Below are 16960 nucleotides of genomic sequence, written 5' to 3'. Positions count from 1 at the left end.
CATTAATCATTAAGCACTAATGAGTGATGATGGGATGCCTATGTAGGTAACCAGCCGCTTCTCATTAAGAGGTAAATGGGTTCTGCAGGACCTCTTAAAATTCAGCGAAATTACAAAAACACATCCGTTTTTATCATGTGCTGAGTAAAATGATTACAATTGTTTATGATTCACTGTGTCGAACACTGCATCAAGGTCTAAGAATGTAGAAAGCACGAGTGCAGCAGCTTGGTTAGACTGGTGGATTAGAACTAGGTTTAAAGCAGCCCTCTAAAGGAGGTTAACTTTCCTAGGTTTTAGAAATTGGTGACAAAAAAGAAGGTTAAAAAAGGCATGAAACGTTAAGATAGAATGAATCTGAGTAAGTGACTGCAAATGAGTCAGTGAGTTAAACAGACACAGCAATGCTGTTGGAGTTTTTAAACACCTCATTGTCACTGCTGGACTGAGAATAGTCCACCAACCAAAAATATATCCAGCCAACAGCGCCCCATTGGGCAGCGTCCAGTGATCACTGATGAAGGTCTAGAAGATGACCAACTCAAACAGCAGCATTAGATGAGCGAACGTCTCTGACTTTACATCTACAAAGTGGACCAACTAGGTAGGTGTGTCTAATAAAGTGGACAGTGAGTGAACACGGTATTTAAAAACTCCAGCAGCGCTGCTGTGTCTGATCCACTCATACCAGCACAACACACACTAACACACCACCACCATGTCAGTGTCACTGCAGTGCTGAGAATGATCCACCACCTAAATAATACCTGCTCTGTGGTGGTCCTGTGGGGGTCCTGACCATTGAAGAACAGGGTGAAAGCAGGTTAAAACAGTATGTAGAGAAACAGATGGACTACAGTTAGTAATTGTAGAAATACAAAGTGATTCTATATGGTAAGTGGAGCTGATAAAATGGACAGTGAGTGTAGAAACAAGGAGGTGGTTTTAATGTTATGGCTGATCGGTGTATTTTTAGCATCTTTGCCAGGCCATGTACTGTAGCTTACAAGCTTTACTGAACTCTGAATTCATGGGATCCAGGGTTCAAATTCCCTGCTGCGCTATTGGCCAGTCGGTCACCAGATATAATTGGCTATTACTTGGGGGGGTTGGTGGTTGAATACAGAGAAGCCGGACCTTTTGCTACCCTACCCGCTATCTGAATTCAATTGAAAGGCTGATTATTTTTTTTATATTATATCCAAAAAGCTTCAGGGCTGTATTTTCTGCATCCATTAAAACACACATTTGTCACTAATTGTATTAAAAATAATATACTGATGAATCATACGCAGTAAAGCAAACTTGTAAAAAAGACTCTGCATCATCCAGTACAAAAGTACACAAGGTCTAAACTTTTGATGTAACGCACCTTGACATCGTTATGTTTAGCCGATCAGAGAAAGAACTTCCTCTAATCCTGTCAATACAGGAAACGAAGAAGAAGTAAAGTGAGACTTTTCTCCTAAACCACCTCATCCATCAGTGTCACTATCATTTAAAAAGTGGACAGATTCCAATAATGTGAAAAACTAAACTCGGCCCTCAAACACCAGCAATGTACATCAATGCCTGAGGATACCAGGACTTAATGTAAACACAGCCATAGGCTAGAAATCTACTCAATGCAAGAACTTTTAGGTTTGCAAGATTCATTTCGCTGTGTTCCAGAATGTTTAAGAGTCTTAATTATTTCTGCTTCTTTTATTGCAGTGTTAATGCAAGCTGAAGTCTCGGCTTTCCAGCAAGGGGCACTGTAGAAGCGGTTTAATTACAGAACAGCGTAATAAAAAAATCTAATTAACATAGTTTGGCAGGACAGACGTATTTCTGCCACTTTGTAAGACCTTCATTCTAATAATAGAACTGTTAAAATGCTTGGCAGGTAAATACAGCTGCTCATTTCTACAGTATTGATGATCTGTAGGTGAGAATTAGCCTGTCAAGTACTAATGTCATAACCAGGGCCCTATTAAATTCATGGGGAAAAGCCCAGGTGGCGCAGCGGGATATTCCACTAGCACACCAGTGCAGAGATTCTGAACTCCTGGACTAGGTGGGTGGGGTCTTCAAACGCTGTGTAAGGACCCTGATTGGCAGATAAAGAGGCGCCTGTGCAGAGTGCATAGGTGAAAAAGGGTTCCGCTAAGGACTGCATGCGGGTCGGAGGAGGCGTGAGCAGCAAAATACCGTCCTCAACTGCAATCAGGGATCCCCCAGAAGTGGAAGACAAATTGACTACGCTAAATTGGGAGAAAACTGGAGAAAATGCATAAATAAAATAGAAAAAAAGGGGGGAAATGTGCTTAATTTCATAGACTTTATTTTTCAATCACAGATTTTACAGATTTTAACAGTAAAGGTGCACATTTCACGACACTCATTAAATTACACTCATAAACTGATAGAATCAATGGAAGCTACAATAAACAGCTCGGCCTACGTTAATAGCTCACTCGTCCGTGTTTTGACACACCATCCTCTGCGTCCACAGAATTGGTTGCGAGTTTTCCAAACTCAGTTAACACAGTCATGTTTTTAGCTGCTTTAAACTTCGACATTTTGGACATTTTCTAACTGAGTAACTGAGAATCTTTAAAGTTTGCTGAGTTTATAAAGAAAAAAATAAACTGTTCATAGACAAACTATCAGAAGCATAATACTGTACTGGCTTGTTCTTTTGAGGCGCAGAACAGACCACAGAGAGATGATCACGTTTGTAGAGAAGCACACTTTTCCATTGATTATGGAGTCCCCAAAGGGACAAAATGCTCTCAATACGTAAACACATACATCAAACATTGTCAGCTCACTATAACTAAACCACAGAAAAGTCTGTTACTCTAACTTTATTACCGTATGATTGCTAGGGCCACCTCATATTTCATACGCTACACAAATAAAAAATGTTAAATCGCTAAACACAAACCGGCTGTGAATTACGTAGGGTCTTAGTCATAACACAATATTCCCAGTAATGTAACATTATTGCCGAAAGTATGTTGACAACTGATAATTTACATTTTCGGCATTTAGCAGATGCTTTTATCCAAAGCGACTTACAATTATGACTGAACACAACTTTGAGCAATTGAGGGTTAAGGGCCTTGCTCAGGGGCCCAACAGTGGCAACTTAGCAGTGGCAGGGCTTGAACAGGCAACTTTCTGATTCCTAGCCCAGTACCATAACCATTGAGCTATCACTGATCATGAATTTGTTTCAAATAATTTTCCAAAACCATGAGAATTGCTACTGAGTTGCCACACCTCTGCAATATTTTACACTATAATGTGTAAAATCTTTAATGTGTAGAACACATCATTTTTATCTATTATTTTTAACACTATTTTTATCTGTAGAAATGTTCACGTAGGACAAGAAAGTCGAGCTCAAAATCAATCCCAAGGGTGTTAAACAGGGTTGAGGTGAATACTGAACCGACCCATGTACAGGACATAGGTAGCCTAGTGGGTAGAGCTTTGAGCCTTCAATCTGAAGATTGTCGATTTAAATCCAGGCTGGTATGCTTCCACTGTTGGGCCCTTGAGCGAGCAAGGCCCTTGGGGCGCCATACAATGGTTGACCCTGAGTTCTGACCCCAGCTTCCAAACAAGCTGGGATATGTATTTGACAAATAAAGACATTTTTCATACAGGGTCCGTCTAAAAAGACTCTCTACATAGACAGTCTCAATTCTTAGATACCTTAAAGTGCTGCCTACTGAGACACCTTATTCTGAGTGATATTCTGACTGAATAATGAGGGAGTATCGAATGCTTCCTCACCGTTGAAGGCAATCCCAGCATTCAGTGAGGCACAACAACTAAGGCGAACAGAAACAGACCATCGGGCGGAGCAATTTCCAAATTCTTATTAATTTATAATTTTTATAAAGGTGTACAAGTGTGATTTATGTGTAATTTGGACAGCCTATGGACAGCCAATGACATCTAAGTAGTGAGTCTAAATAATCTGGCTTCTAAAGTTTCTACTTAGGGTAGGCAGTAGGCAGTAAGGCAGCTCACCAGGTTTTGAGACAGACCCCAAAGTGAAGTGAGTACATTATGAGCCTGCTGCTGTCTAGTTTAACATGGGTAGCATTTGTGAGGTCATGCACTAATGTTCCTCCACAGCAAACATCAGAAGCATCCAAAAAAGCCCCCTAGCAAGTAATACTTATTAATTTTTAATTTGTATAAAGGTGTACAAGTGTGATTTATGTGCAATTCTGGGTTTGTCAGTGAGAACGTAACAGTTTTTGGAACACAGATGATGAGGAGATGTTAACTGGCATGTTAGTGGGTTGTGTCGTTTCAGCCCATTGGTTTAAATGGCCTGAGGCTAATTCTATTACATTAGTAAGCAAACATTGAGGCAGCCAATGGACAGCCTATGGACAGCCAATGACGTCTAAGTAGTGAGTCTAAATAATCTGGCTTCTAAAGTTTCTACTTAGGGTAGACAGTAGGCAGTAAGGCAGCTCACCAGGTCTTGAGACAGACCCCAAAGTGAAGTGAGTATATTATGAGCCTGCTGCTGTCTAGTTTAACATGGGTAGCATTTGTGAGGTCAGGCACTTATGTTCCTCCACAGCAAACATCAGAAGCATCCGAAAAAAGCCCCCTAGCAAGACTAGCAGGTCTTATTTGCATCTCATATCCCAGAAGTCCCACTTCCAGCCTGGCTAACCTGGCCAACCTGGCCTGAATCTAAGCGAGAACTGATTGAAATCCCCAGATGCTCAGCATTACAGTCAACCTGCAGATAAGAACAAATAAATTCAGCAGCGTGACAGGTCATTTCACGAGAGGCGTAACGGCAAAATGACGTCGCCTGACAGGCTGAGCGATGGTGAGCGGCCGGGCCTTGTGGGAAAGGACGACTGATCCGTCTCATCTCCCGCTTCTCAGGCGGCTCTCCTGTAGCGCTGGCTAAACAGCGTTCTCGTTCATTCGATAAGAGACGGGCACGGTGGGATTGATGTTTATTGCTGAAGGGATGGATGGAGCTCCGACGAAACAATGTGGCAAGCGCCGTGCCGATGTCACTTCGGTGTTGTAAAAAGATTTTTGAATGGGGTGTAAATCAGAATTAGCATGGCGTATAAACACCCAGATGTGTCTCCTGCTGATTTCAGACATTTGTCTCAATAGAGCGTTTATTAAGTCACACTGGGGGGGAAACGTACACTGTGTGGTACCATCAGTTCACAAAACAGAACTTGAAATCTTTAACTGTGAAGGGTTTTCTAACAACTTCCCCACAGCTTCCCATTAGAAAGCATTCACAACGTCGCCATGTAATACGATTTTATATGCTAAGTGTACTAAGCATGAACTACGTTCCCATTAAAGTGGCACCAACTTTAATAACGTAAAAGCATCAGCAAAACAACACAAAAATCTAAATTGTTTCAGCTCTGCCTTCCGACTGGGCTGGGTGGCAGCATGAACAACGATTGGCTGTTGTTCAGGGTTCGGGGTAAAAAGTCGGATCATAGATCCTCATAACTGGTGCGACTGCGGCCCCTGCTGGTTGACTGATGGTGCCTACACAGAGCTGAGGAATAATGCTGATGGGGGTGTGGCCCTCCGTACACAGTGCCCGTCGGTAAATGAACTCGACTCGTGCAGGTGAAAAATGCAGTCTGTACTGACTGTACGTGCCGGAGGGGGCGTATGTCAGTTGAGAGGCGTCCTCAGTCAGCGGTGAAGGGTCGAATCAGTATAGAGGACGCATTCAGGGTAATTGGACACGACTAGATTAGGGGAGAAAATTGGATGAAAAAAAAGTGGGGGAAAAAAAAATCAAAATTGTTACGCTATAAAAATGTGACAGAACTTTAAAGGAAAATCTCAACTCTGCGTCAATTCTAATTGGTCCATCACGTTTGACTGACATCCACATCTTCCAATTGTAGACACTTTGGACGACACACCATGAAGCGAGATGTGTCACGTGAACAACAGATTGAACGTAAGTGAAACCAAAAATGCATGCAGAATGAGACCTCGCATTGTCAAGCTAAATTAACGTCATCTTAATAGCAACACACCTCTCCTAAATATTCTTATACATCCCAGATACGCAAGTTACCCATGCCCATTTCAGAGGCATGTTAATAGGTTTGTTGACCACCTTCACACAGTATCAGACGTTCACGGCGAGCATACAAGAAGGCTAACAAAGCCGGATTTGTTTTCCCCCAATTTCCCCCTCTCTCCTGCACTAATGGGTACCACCGCTGCTTCCTTCTCATCATCGGTATCAAAGTCGTCCGTGGCACCGCACCTCTTAATCAGTGGCGCTCAGTCAGAACGTCCGGCCTCTATTTTACAATTCATCTGCTCGTCTGGAAGCATAACAGGGGAGTTCGAACGTATATAAACAAGCGCCGTTCAAAACAAATGTCCAACCAACAGCCACGGGCCGGAGATAACACCGAGGCCATCCTCCGGGTCTTCACAAATGACTGTTTAGATGGCCGGCGGTCGCAGCATATGTCTGCAGCCCGTCTAATGAGTCCCTCTGATAACAGTCCAGGCTCGATAAGTAATGAAACTTCAGCTAGGATCTCTTATTAACCCGTTCTCATGCTGCCTGACACTAAACACCGGATAATGTTGCAGTCCTGCAGCTGTTGGCATCTAGTTATTAAACTCAGGTTCAAAATAAAATTAGACTCCAAGGTGACGACAAGTCTGCTTGTTTATGTTCGAGTTTAGCCATGGAGGAGAATAAAATAAGAAAGACTTAATAATTGGGACTCGCAGCAGCACCAATCATTGCTGTTGGCTCGGAGAAAGTAGCATTAAGGTCAACGCTAAAGATGGAAACCCGCGCGACCTAGGAGGTCTTATTGTCGCAGCTATAATGATGTGACGAACCGGACTAAGGTCGGTTTCTGAGAAATGCTATAAATTATTTATGTTATTACAGAAGGCTGCACTGGAGCTGGTGGCTGACTGGTACATAAAGGCATACAAATAAATACTCACTATAAAAGTCGATTTGAAAATAGAAGCCTTAAAGGCCTTGAATTTGTTTGATTTTCTGCAATAAGTTCTGTGATTATTATTTCTAGGTCTTGGCCTCACCGAGTGAAAAGGTAATATATAAAAATAAAGAAATAATTATTATATCCAACACAGCGTCAACACACATTTGAAGACTTGTATGGGAAACGTCCTTGATCATGAATCATGAAGATTGCTACAAAGTACTTCAGACATACGACATAGTGCTGGTGTTATAACTGTATTTACTGTGTAATACTAGAAATAATTAAAAGTCAAAAGTTTATAGAATTTTCTTTCTCTGATTTCCCCCCCAATTTTCTCCCCTAATCTAGTCGTATCCAATTACCCCGATTGCGTTATGCTTTACCTCTACCGATACAACCTTCCACTGTGACTGAGGAGCTTCGCAACTGACACACGCCCCCTCCGACATGTGATCAGTACCGACTAGGGATGTAATGGTACACTCTACCCACGATACGATGCGATTCACGATACTGGGTTCACGATACGATTTTTTCCTGATTTTTTAAACAAAATTAAATCGAAGACAAATTATGACCTTTCCTTTTATTATTTCTCTTTAAAAAAATTAAATAAAATACTGTATTTGTGCTTATCTTTTATTTATATAAATAATAAATGCCCTTTTATTTCTGAGATAAAAAAATTGAATTGAAAAAAATCCCACATTATATAAATAAATAAATAATACAAATAAAGAAAGTATCCTCACACAAATACATTTGGCTAGAAAATTCCGAACCTGGCAACCCTGTAGTGACGTCAACCAGGCGAGGTGAATAGCGCCAGTGCCCTCTGCTGTTTAAAGTGAATATCAATTTATTATACATGTAAACCGATTTGAATTGTTACACACGTGAATCGATTGTTACATCCCTAGTACCGACTGCCTCTTTTCACCTGCACGAGGTTAGTTCATATGCGGATCAGCTTTGTGCACGGAGAGCCACACCCTGATCAACATTATTCCCCAACTCTGCACAGAGGTCGTAATTGCACCAGTTATGAGGATTGTTCCCATCCCTGAACAACAGCCAATCGTTGTTCATGTGGCAGTCCAGCCCAGCTGGATGGCAGAGCTGAGATTCGATACGATGTATACGAGATCCCAGCTCTGGTGTGCTAGCGTATTTTACCGCTGCGTCACCTGAGCGGCCTTATATACATTTTTAAAAAGAGATGTACACTCAGAAATATTCAACCACCCAATGAGAACATCAACTTCATGGACCTCCTGTTTAATAGATCCTAAATAGATCCTAAACTCTCCTGTGGTCCACTGGAGTCCCAGAGCCTAGGTCTTTCTATCTAAACAAAACTAACCAGCCAAACCATTCACCTATGTTTTCCCTTATTATAATAAGGTGCATTCCAAGTGTATCCGCTACAGCCATGACCAAGATAAATCAGTAATTGAAAATAAATAAATAAATCAGCTCATGTTCTTTTTTTTCTCCCCTTTTTCTCCCTTTTTAGCGCGTCCAATTGCCCTTTTGCGTCATGCTTCCTCTCCACCAATGCTCTGATTGAGGAGAACGAAGCTAACCCACGCCCCCTCCGACACGTGGGCAGCATGCCGTATGCATCTTATCACCTACACTTTGACGAGTGCAGTGCAGCTCAGTGTTGTGTACGGAGAGACACACCCTGACAGCACTCTTTTCTCATCTCTGTGCAGGCGCTATTAATCAGCCAGCAGAGGTCGTAATTGCACCAGTAATGAGAGAGAGACCCCATCCGGCTTAGTCCCGCCCATATCTGAACAACAGGCCAATCGTTGTTCATGTGGCCGCTCAGCCTTAGCCGGCAGGCAGAGCTAAGATTCGATACGATCCCAGCTCTGGTTCCAGCGTGTGTTTTTACCCCTGCGCCACCTGAGCGGCCAGCTCATGTTCTTGATATAATAAGTAGTTGAATGTACACGAGCAATTACCTTTAAATCAAACCCAATCCTCTTCCTAAATCTAAACTCACCGGTTCTGTATTTCAGTAGGTCTGTACTACGGTTTTCAGGAAAGTCTGGTGATAATTTGTAGAAAAATCTTTATTGTCGTATTAAATCAGTTCAAAGCAGCACAGGCGATGCAGAGATGAATAATTTAGCTCTATATTTGTGCAACATTTATGGCTTATTCATCACTTTTATGTGCAATATTTTCATTTTATGTTGTAATTTTGTACTACTGAAATTTTCATCACATAGTACATAAAAATGTGTGTAATTTATAAAAGCACCAGGTTTTGGATGTCTCAGGCACCACTGCAGCATAACAGACCATTATTTAAAATAGGGCAGTTCTTTTCTTTGATCTATTAACAGTGACCAATAAAAAGATTGGTCACCTTAGCAACAAATTACTGCAATTATGTAGTATTTACCAAACATGTACACAAGCATGCACACACACACACGGGTACACACAGAGAGGCACACACAGGCACAGATAATGGCACACACACAGGTGCAAACACAGGCCCACACAGAGGCACACACAGACGCAAAGAGGTGCACACAGATACACACAGCTACACACAGGTGCACACAGGTAGACATACACATAGAGACACACACACAAACACGCACAGGTAATCACACAGAGAAGCACACAGGTACACACACAGGGGCACACACAGAGGTACACACAGTGGCACACACAGGTGCACACAGGTTCACACGCAGAGGCACGTACAGGTGACCACACAGAGAAATGCAGGTGACCACACAGAGAAACGCAGGTGACCACACAGAGAAACGCAGGTGACCACACAGAGGCATGTACAGGTGACCACACAGAGAAACGCAGGTGACCACACCGAGAAACGCAGGTGAACACATGCACAGCAACACAAATGCACAAGAACACATATGCACACACACAATAACACCTACACACACACACACACACACACACACTTAATGTTAACACTACAGAGCCACACACAGGTTGAGTTTGTAAACACAGCTTAATTAAAGTGTGAGATCTGAGCTAAACAATTTCACTCGGAGCTGAAACCTCAGTCCTGTGGGTGAAAACTGAAAATAAGTGTGAAAGCAACAACAAATGTAATTTCTTGGTACACTTAGTATAAGTAATCTGGAAGAGCGAGATTCAAAAAGCTTCGATGGGAAAATAATTAAAAATACATTTCATTATTAGGGCCTCGGGCTAAGTGTATGAACGGTAAAAATATGATACAACATGAAATAAACAACTGTATTATTGTTAGCATTTACAAAGCCCAGTAAAAAGTAGAATCAATGATTTGTTAATTCTCTTAAATATTTATGTAAGTGATAAAAGTAAAAAAAAATATATATATATATATATATACACACACACACACAGTACATATACACTGATCAGCCATAACATTAAAACCACCTCCTTGTTTCTACACTCATTGTCCATTTTATCGGCTTCGCTTACCATATAGAAGCACTTTGTAGTTCTACAATTACTGACTGTAGTCCATCTGTTTCTCTGCATGCTTTGTTAGCCCCCTTTCATGCTGTTCTTCAATGGTCAGGACTCTCCCAGGACCACCACAGAGCAGGTATTATTTGGGTGGTGGATAATTCTCAGCACTGCAGTGACACTGACATAGTGGTGGTGTGTTAGTGTGTGTTGTGCTGGTATGAGTGGATAGGCACAGTTTTTAAACACCTCACTGTCACTGCTGGACTGAAAATAGTCCACCAACCAAAAGAACATCCAGCCAACAGCACCCCGTAGGCAGTGTCCTGTGACCACTGATGAAGGTCTAGAAGATCAAGACCAAATCAAACAGCAGCAATAGATGAGCGATCGTCTCTGACTCTACATCTACAAGGTGGACCAACTAGGTAGGAGTGTCTAATAGAGTGGACAGTGAGTGGACACGGTATTCAAAAACTCCAGCAGCGCTGCTGTGTCTGATCCACTCATACCAGCACAACACACACTAACACACCACCACCATGTCAGTGTCACTGCAGTGCTGAGAATGATCCACCACCTAAATAATACCTGCTCTGTGGTGGTCCTGTCCATTGAAGAACAGGGTGAAAGCAGACTAAAAACAGTATATAGAGAAACAGATGGACTACCGTCAGTAATTGTAGAACTACAAAGTGCTTCTATATGGTAAGTGGAGCTGATAAAACAGACAGTGAGTGTAGAAACAAGGAGGTAGTTTTAATGTTATGGCTGATCAGTGTACGTATATCTACATTTATACTGTACTCCTTTACCACAGACACGGCCTTATAACACAAGAGACGTACCGGTTTTTCTCTTCTTGTGCAATTTAGGATTATTTGTAAATATTTCTCAACATCACTTGTTGGAAAACCACCTCAGATAAACGGTGATGTTGAAACACTGCCATCTAGTGGCGGGATGCGGTCACTTTGCGAGTCACAAAATCGGAATGCATTGTGGGAGATGCAGTTTATGTACGATTTTACAGTGTATTTTAAGACAATCATACGTCTTTTAGGCTCTCGCGGCCACATAAAATGACATGGCGAGCTGGATTTGGCCCGCGAGCCTTGAGTTTGACACGTGATTTAATTGATGAAAGTAAAAAGAAAATATTTTATACGTTTTAGCTAATAAATCTCTGTTAACAGTGGGTTCTTCCTACAAGGTCACTGATGGGAGTATAAAGGGTGATTATTTTCTTTCTGTATTATCACATTCACTGAGTCACCATGTGAGACTTTGTGTGACTCTTTTCTACTCATAATCCAGTCTCTGAGATATTTCATTAAGGGTTTTTCCACCACACGGTTCATTTCCTAATATAAAATTTGAAGCTCTTAGTATGGCAAACACAGGATCAATAAAAACATTTGCAACATATTCATGTTTAAATCTGGTAAATAAAAAAAGCCCTTTTTTTTTTTTTTTTTTTTAACGTTCACACAGAAACCGCCAACTACAGAATATTTGAAAGGTTCAAGCCCCCCACGAGACCAATAAAAGTACAGTAGCAGCAGCTTTAATACCAACGCTGGGCTTTTAACCATGTCCAACTGTTTTATTGTCTCAGAAACAAAGGACTCGCAAAACCAAAAAAAAGTGTGATTATTCATAAACAAAGCCTCCCTTTTAAAACCATGAATACCGCACTGGTTCAAGTAAGTACAAATCAGTGTGTGATCATAAGCAAACAAAGGATCAGACGAGGAGAATTAATTACACCAGCATCGCCTGACACCACATTATTATTTATAAACAAGTAAGAGAAAGTGGTTTTTGGAATGCAAATAATTCCCGATTTACTCTGCTTGAGATAAAAATGTACATATGTATCATCTGTATATATCACGCCATAACTCTCCTGCACCTTACCCTACTACTTGGAATAATAATCACTTTAATTTCTACCATGCACAATTTTCTACTTGAGGTTTTGTTAGTTTACTTTACAGTGGTACCTTGAAACTTGACATCAATTGGTTCTGGGAGTGGCGTTGAGTTGAAAAGACGTTTCAAGGTATTTTTTCCTAAAAGGATGTATGGGAAACCTGTTAATCTATTCCATGGTCCCATGGAACTGCATATATTTTAGGCTAATGTAAAATAATGGGGTTGTTTCTGACACTTATACACTGAAAAACACTGGAACACAATTGAAAACAGTTATAAATCAATAAAAAAAAATACTATAAAACCTGCTCTTTACCTTTACTTCTTTATTGTTTCCTTATGCTTCTTAATCGTGGAGATGTTTGATCTTGGAATACCGTATTCCTTAGCGAGTTCAGTAAAGGTGCATTCACATGAGAAGCGGCACAACAGCTTTTGCGCTGGCTGTGCTGTTATTTCCTAATAAGTGTGCTGGTGCTGCACAAAGCTTAACGTGACATTGTACTGAAACAATGTGCGAGGAATTTCATTAGTGGAGAGAACTTATGTAATAATGAAGACAGGTTTAGTGTTTCTATGTCTTTCTTTTAATAAATGTAAAGCTTTTTTTTTTTTTTTTTTTAACGATAAGCATTTTAGATTCGGAAAAGCTGATTCTTACAATTTCTCAGAACCCCGAGCAATAAAACAAATTTAAAAGTGAAACAGGAGAAAAATACAGCTGAACACAGATACATGTGGAGCTTTCAGAGTGGATTTGACGGTTATTCCACACAAATGCAGATTCGTCTCATATTCGCACTTTAATGACGTTTTACTGCACCGCTCAAGCCAAGCGCTGACCAAAACAGTCGTTTATTTTTTTTTTTATATTTTATTTATGCACTTTCTTCTTTTTTTCTCCCTTTTAAGCACGTCCAATTGCCAGATTGCGTCATGCTTCCTCTCCACCAATGCCGATCCCCGCTCTGATTGAGGAGAACGAAGCTAACCCACGCCACCTCCGACACGTGGGCAGCATTCCGTATGCATCTTATCAACTACACTTTGACGAGTGCAGTGCAGCTCAGCACTGTGTATGGAAAGACACACCCTGAGAGCACTCTTTTCTCATCTCTGTGCAGGCGCCATCAATCAGCCAGCAGAGGTCGTAATTGCATTAGTTATGAGAGAGACCTTATCCGGCTTAATCCCACCCATATCTGAACAACAGGCCAACCGTTGTTCATGTGGCCGCTCAGCCTAGCCGGCAGGCAGAGCTGAGATTCAAGACGATGTATTCGAGATCCCAGCTCTGGTTCCAGCGTGTGGTTTTACAGCTGCGCCACCTGAGCGGCCCCCGAATCATTGATTGTTAATTAGAAATTAAATTAATTAATTAAAAAAAAAAGCTAAACACGTTGAGTGTAAGGTAAACGTCAAGTTTAAGGGTACAAATTTCTACCCGAAGTGAGTAGAGTTTCAAAGAATTCAAGTTTAGGGGAGGTCGAGTTACAAAATACCACTATTGCCATTCTAATGCTTTTTTTATTATTATTTACAGTTTGTAGGCGTACTAGCTATGTTTAGATAAATGTCTACGTTTACATAATACACATTTTTCTAAATTATTTTACTACATCTAAATATTGACACCTGCACCAAGACAAATTCCTTGTACACCTGGAAAGAATATGAGAATCACATCATCTTTATTAAAACATGGTAAAGAAGCACAGGCTTTTTTTTGTTCCCTACCTGGAGTAGTTGAATAGTCGGCTGCCCCACAGTGGGTGCTCTCCTCTCTCCCCGCCATGAAAGAAGCACGAGTCGGAGCCATCAAAGTGGTTCAGGCCATCCTCTGTGTTTTTAGAGGCATGGCTGTGTACCACGTCTAGGAGGACCATGATGCCCATTGAGTGTGCCACGTCGATCAGCTCCTTCAGCTCATCTGGGATTCCGTATCGGCTAGAGGGAAAAAAAATCAGATAGGACCAAGTTATTGAGCAGACAATGCTGCAATATTAGGATTATACACAAATCAGCCATAACATTAAAACCACTTCCCTGTTTCTACACTCACTGTCCATTTTATCAGCTCCACTTACCATATAGAAGCACTTTGTAGTTCTACAATTACTGACTGTAGTCAATCTGTTTCTCTGCATACCTTTTTAGCCTGCTTTCACCCTGTTCTTTAATGGTCAGGACCCCCATAAGACCACTACAGAGCAGGTATTATTTAGGTGGTGGATCATTCTCAGTACTGCAGTGACACTGACATGGTGGTGGTGTGTTAGTGTGTGTTGTGCTGGTATGAGTGGATAAGACACAGCAAGGCTGCTGGAGTTTTTAAACACCTCACTGTCACTGCTGGACTGAGAATAGTCCACCAACCAAATATATCCATCCAACAGATCCCTGTCGGCAGCATCCTGTGACCACTGATGAAGGTCTAGAAGCTGACCAACTCAAACAGCAGCAATAGATGAGCGATCGTCTCTGACTTTACATCTACAAGGTGGACCAACTAGGTAGGAGTGTCTAATAGAGTGGACAGTGAGTGGACACGGTATTTTAAAATTCCAGCAGTGCTGTTGTGTCTGATCCACTCATACCAGCACAACACACACTAACACACCACCACCATGTCATTATCACTCCAGTGCTGAGAATGATCCACCACCTAAGTAATACCTGCTCTGTGGTGGTCCTGCCCATTGAAGAACAGCATGAAAGGGGGCTAACAAAGCATGCAGAGAAACAGATGGACTACAGTCAGTAATTGTAGAACTACAAAGTGCTTCTATATGGTAAGTGGAGCTGATAAAATGGACAGTGAGTGTAAAAACAAGGAGGTGGTTTTAATCTTATGGCTGATCAGTGTATATCTTTCTATTTCTATTTTTATATATGTATATATTTTTAATCTCTTTACTTTTGAAGCTGGTGTAATATTGCAAATTTCCCCCTGTGGGATAATAAAAGCTGATCTTGTCTAATCTTATTTTGAATGATCTTGTCTTATTTAAAGCTGCCAAAGCACACAAACACAAAGTTACAAAGGTACAATCCTGACTCAAGACTGAGAAAAAAAATCTGTGAAGCAGATCTACAGAGCTGACATGGGTTCTGAAGACCTAATTCCCAACCTCATGTCAAGTCTTGTTTGGTTTCCTTTTATCTGCCTAATACATGCAGAAGGTGGACTGGCTTTCTGAGTTAAAAGTAAGTAAGTAACGAGGACCTACACTTTTAAACACACTGCAGAATGTTTACAATGACACCAGTAAAGGTCATATTTTCTATTCAGGGATGACGCTCTCTGCAGAAGAATTGGAGTGCGTCTGACACTTCCTTAGGTTTCCCATTTGCGTAATTGCTCCTTGAAGGTTTAAGCATCCTCTGGGCTATCATCACATCGTTTCCCTCCTTCCCCACCAGCAGAAAAAAAGCCACGCACATTGACATTGCCCTCGCTTCCCGGCATCCAGCCGCCACCTTTTAAATGGCCATGGGAGATCAATCATGGATGAAATTACTCTGTATATATTACAGTCTGGCTTTGAGTTCTCTCCGCCAGTAAAGATGCCTGGCAAAAATCGAGAGTGTAAATGAAGCCCCGATCTTCTTTTATCTAAAACGTGCACCACTCTCCGGGATTAACGCCAAATGTGTTTACAGGAAGATTAACGGATTCTGTCAGTCTAACAGGTCCGTTTAGAGCCACTGTTGTTGGAAGAGGTTGGACCTGAGCTGCAGTTTGTACAGGAATTCGACTCATGATTATAGATGTGAATATGCAAATAGCATAAAAGGGCTGTAAAGTGGTGAGACCACGTGGAATATGGAAGTTGGGTTTGGGTCAGCTCTACTGACTAAAAAAGTTTTGTCAATTAAGCACATCTGGCCAATGATTTTCTTAAGGCACACAGTAACACCCTGGACGGGACACCAGTCCATCACAGGGCAGACACACATACACACACCCATTTGCCTATAGGGCAATTCAGTGTCTCCAATAGGGCTTTTCCACCAAAAGAACCATGGTTCTTGAACCGGTTCTGTTCAGGTTTCTTAGAACCTTGGTGTTCTGTAGAGAACCGACGCGCGTTTCCACCAGTTTTTGAGAACCAAGTCTGCGTCATCATCGGTGGGCGTTACTTAATGAAAGTTAAGAGTAGTAACATCATGGCGGAGCGTGTACATTATGTGCGAGCATTTGTGCTGTTTTTACAGATGTTCGTTGTTATGTAAAAGCATCGATCAGCTGTTGGTGATAAGAAAACGTAGACGTGTTTGTCGCAGTTGTTGTTTTCTTTAGTTCGTTGACGTGAGAAGCGTTTTGCGCTTCGTTCTCACTGCGACTCTCGGCACAAATAGCCGATTTGCTCAGCGCTTGACACGAGCGATAAAACATCACTAAAGGTCCACAACACGAACGTCCATTTGTGTGAAATAACCATCAAATCTACTCTAAAATACAATACATATATCTGTGTTAGCTGGATTTACTTCACGTGTGGTGTTTATACAGCTCGGGGATCTGAATCTTCTTGGGAGAGTCAAAAAAGAGTAACGTA

At 41.5% G+C, this 16960-nt stretch overlaps 1 protein-coding gene across 3 annotated transcripts in view; it reads right to left on the bottom strand.

Moving 5' to 3' along the window:
• The window catches only part of gbe1b (glucan (1,4-alpha-), branching enzyme 1b), a 150883-nt gene that overhangs the window by 99772 nt on the left and 34151 nt on the right, over positions 1-16960 (bottom strand). For all 3 annotated transcript variants that reach the window (XM_063016416.1, XM_063016417.1, XM_063016415.1), the window contains exon 7: positions 14136-14345. In XM_063016416.1, coding sequence (XP_062872486.1) covers positions 14136-14345 — 210 coding nt within the window. The remainder of the gene's footprint in view (positions 1-14135; positions 14346-16960) is intronic.

This window comes from Trichomycterus rosablanca, chromosome 20 (assembly GCF_030014385.1).
Source record: "Trichomycterus rosablanca isolate fTriRos1 chromosome 20, fTriRos1.hap1, whole genome shotgun sequence".
Lineage (NCBI taxonomy): Eukaryota > Metazoa > Chordata > Actinopteri > Siluriformes > Trichomycteridae > Trichomycterus > Trichomycterus rosablanca.
The sequence above is the reverse complement of the archived record's forward strand: the minus strand, read 5'-3'. Positions and strand labels throughout refer to the sequence as shown.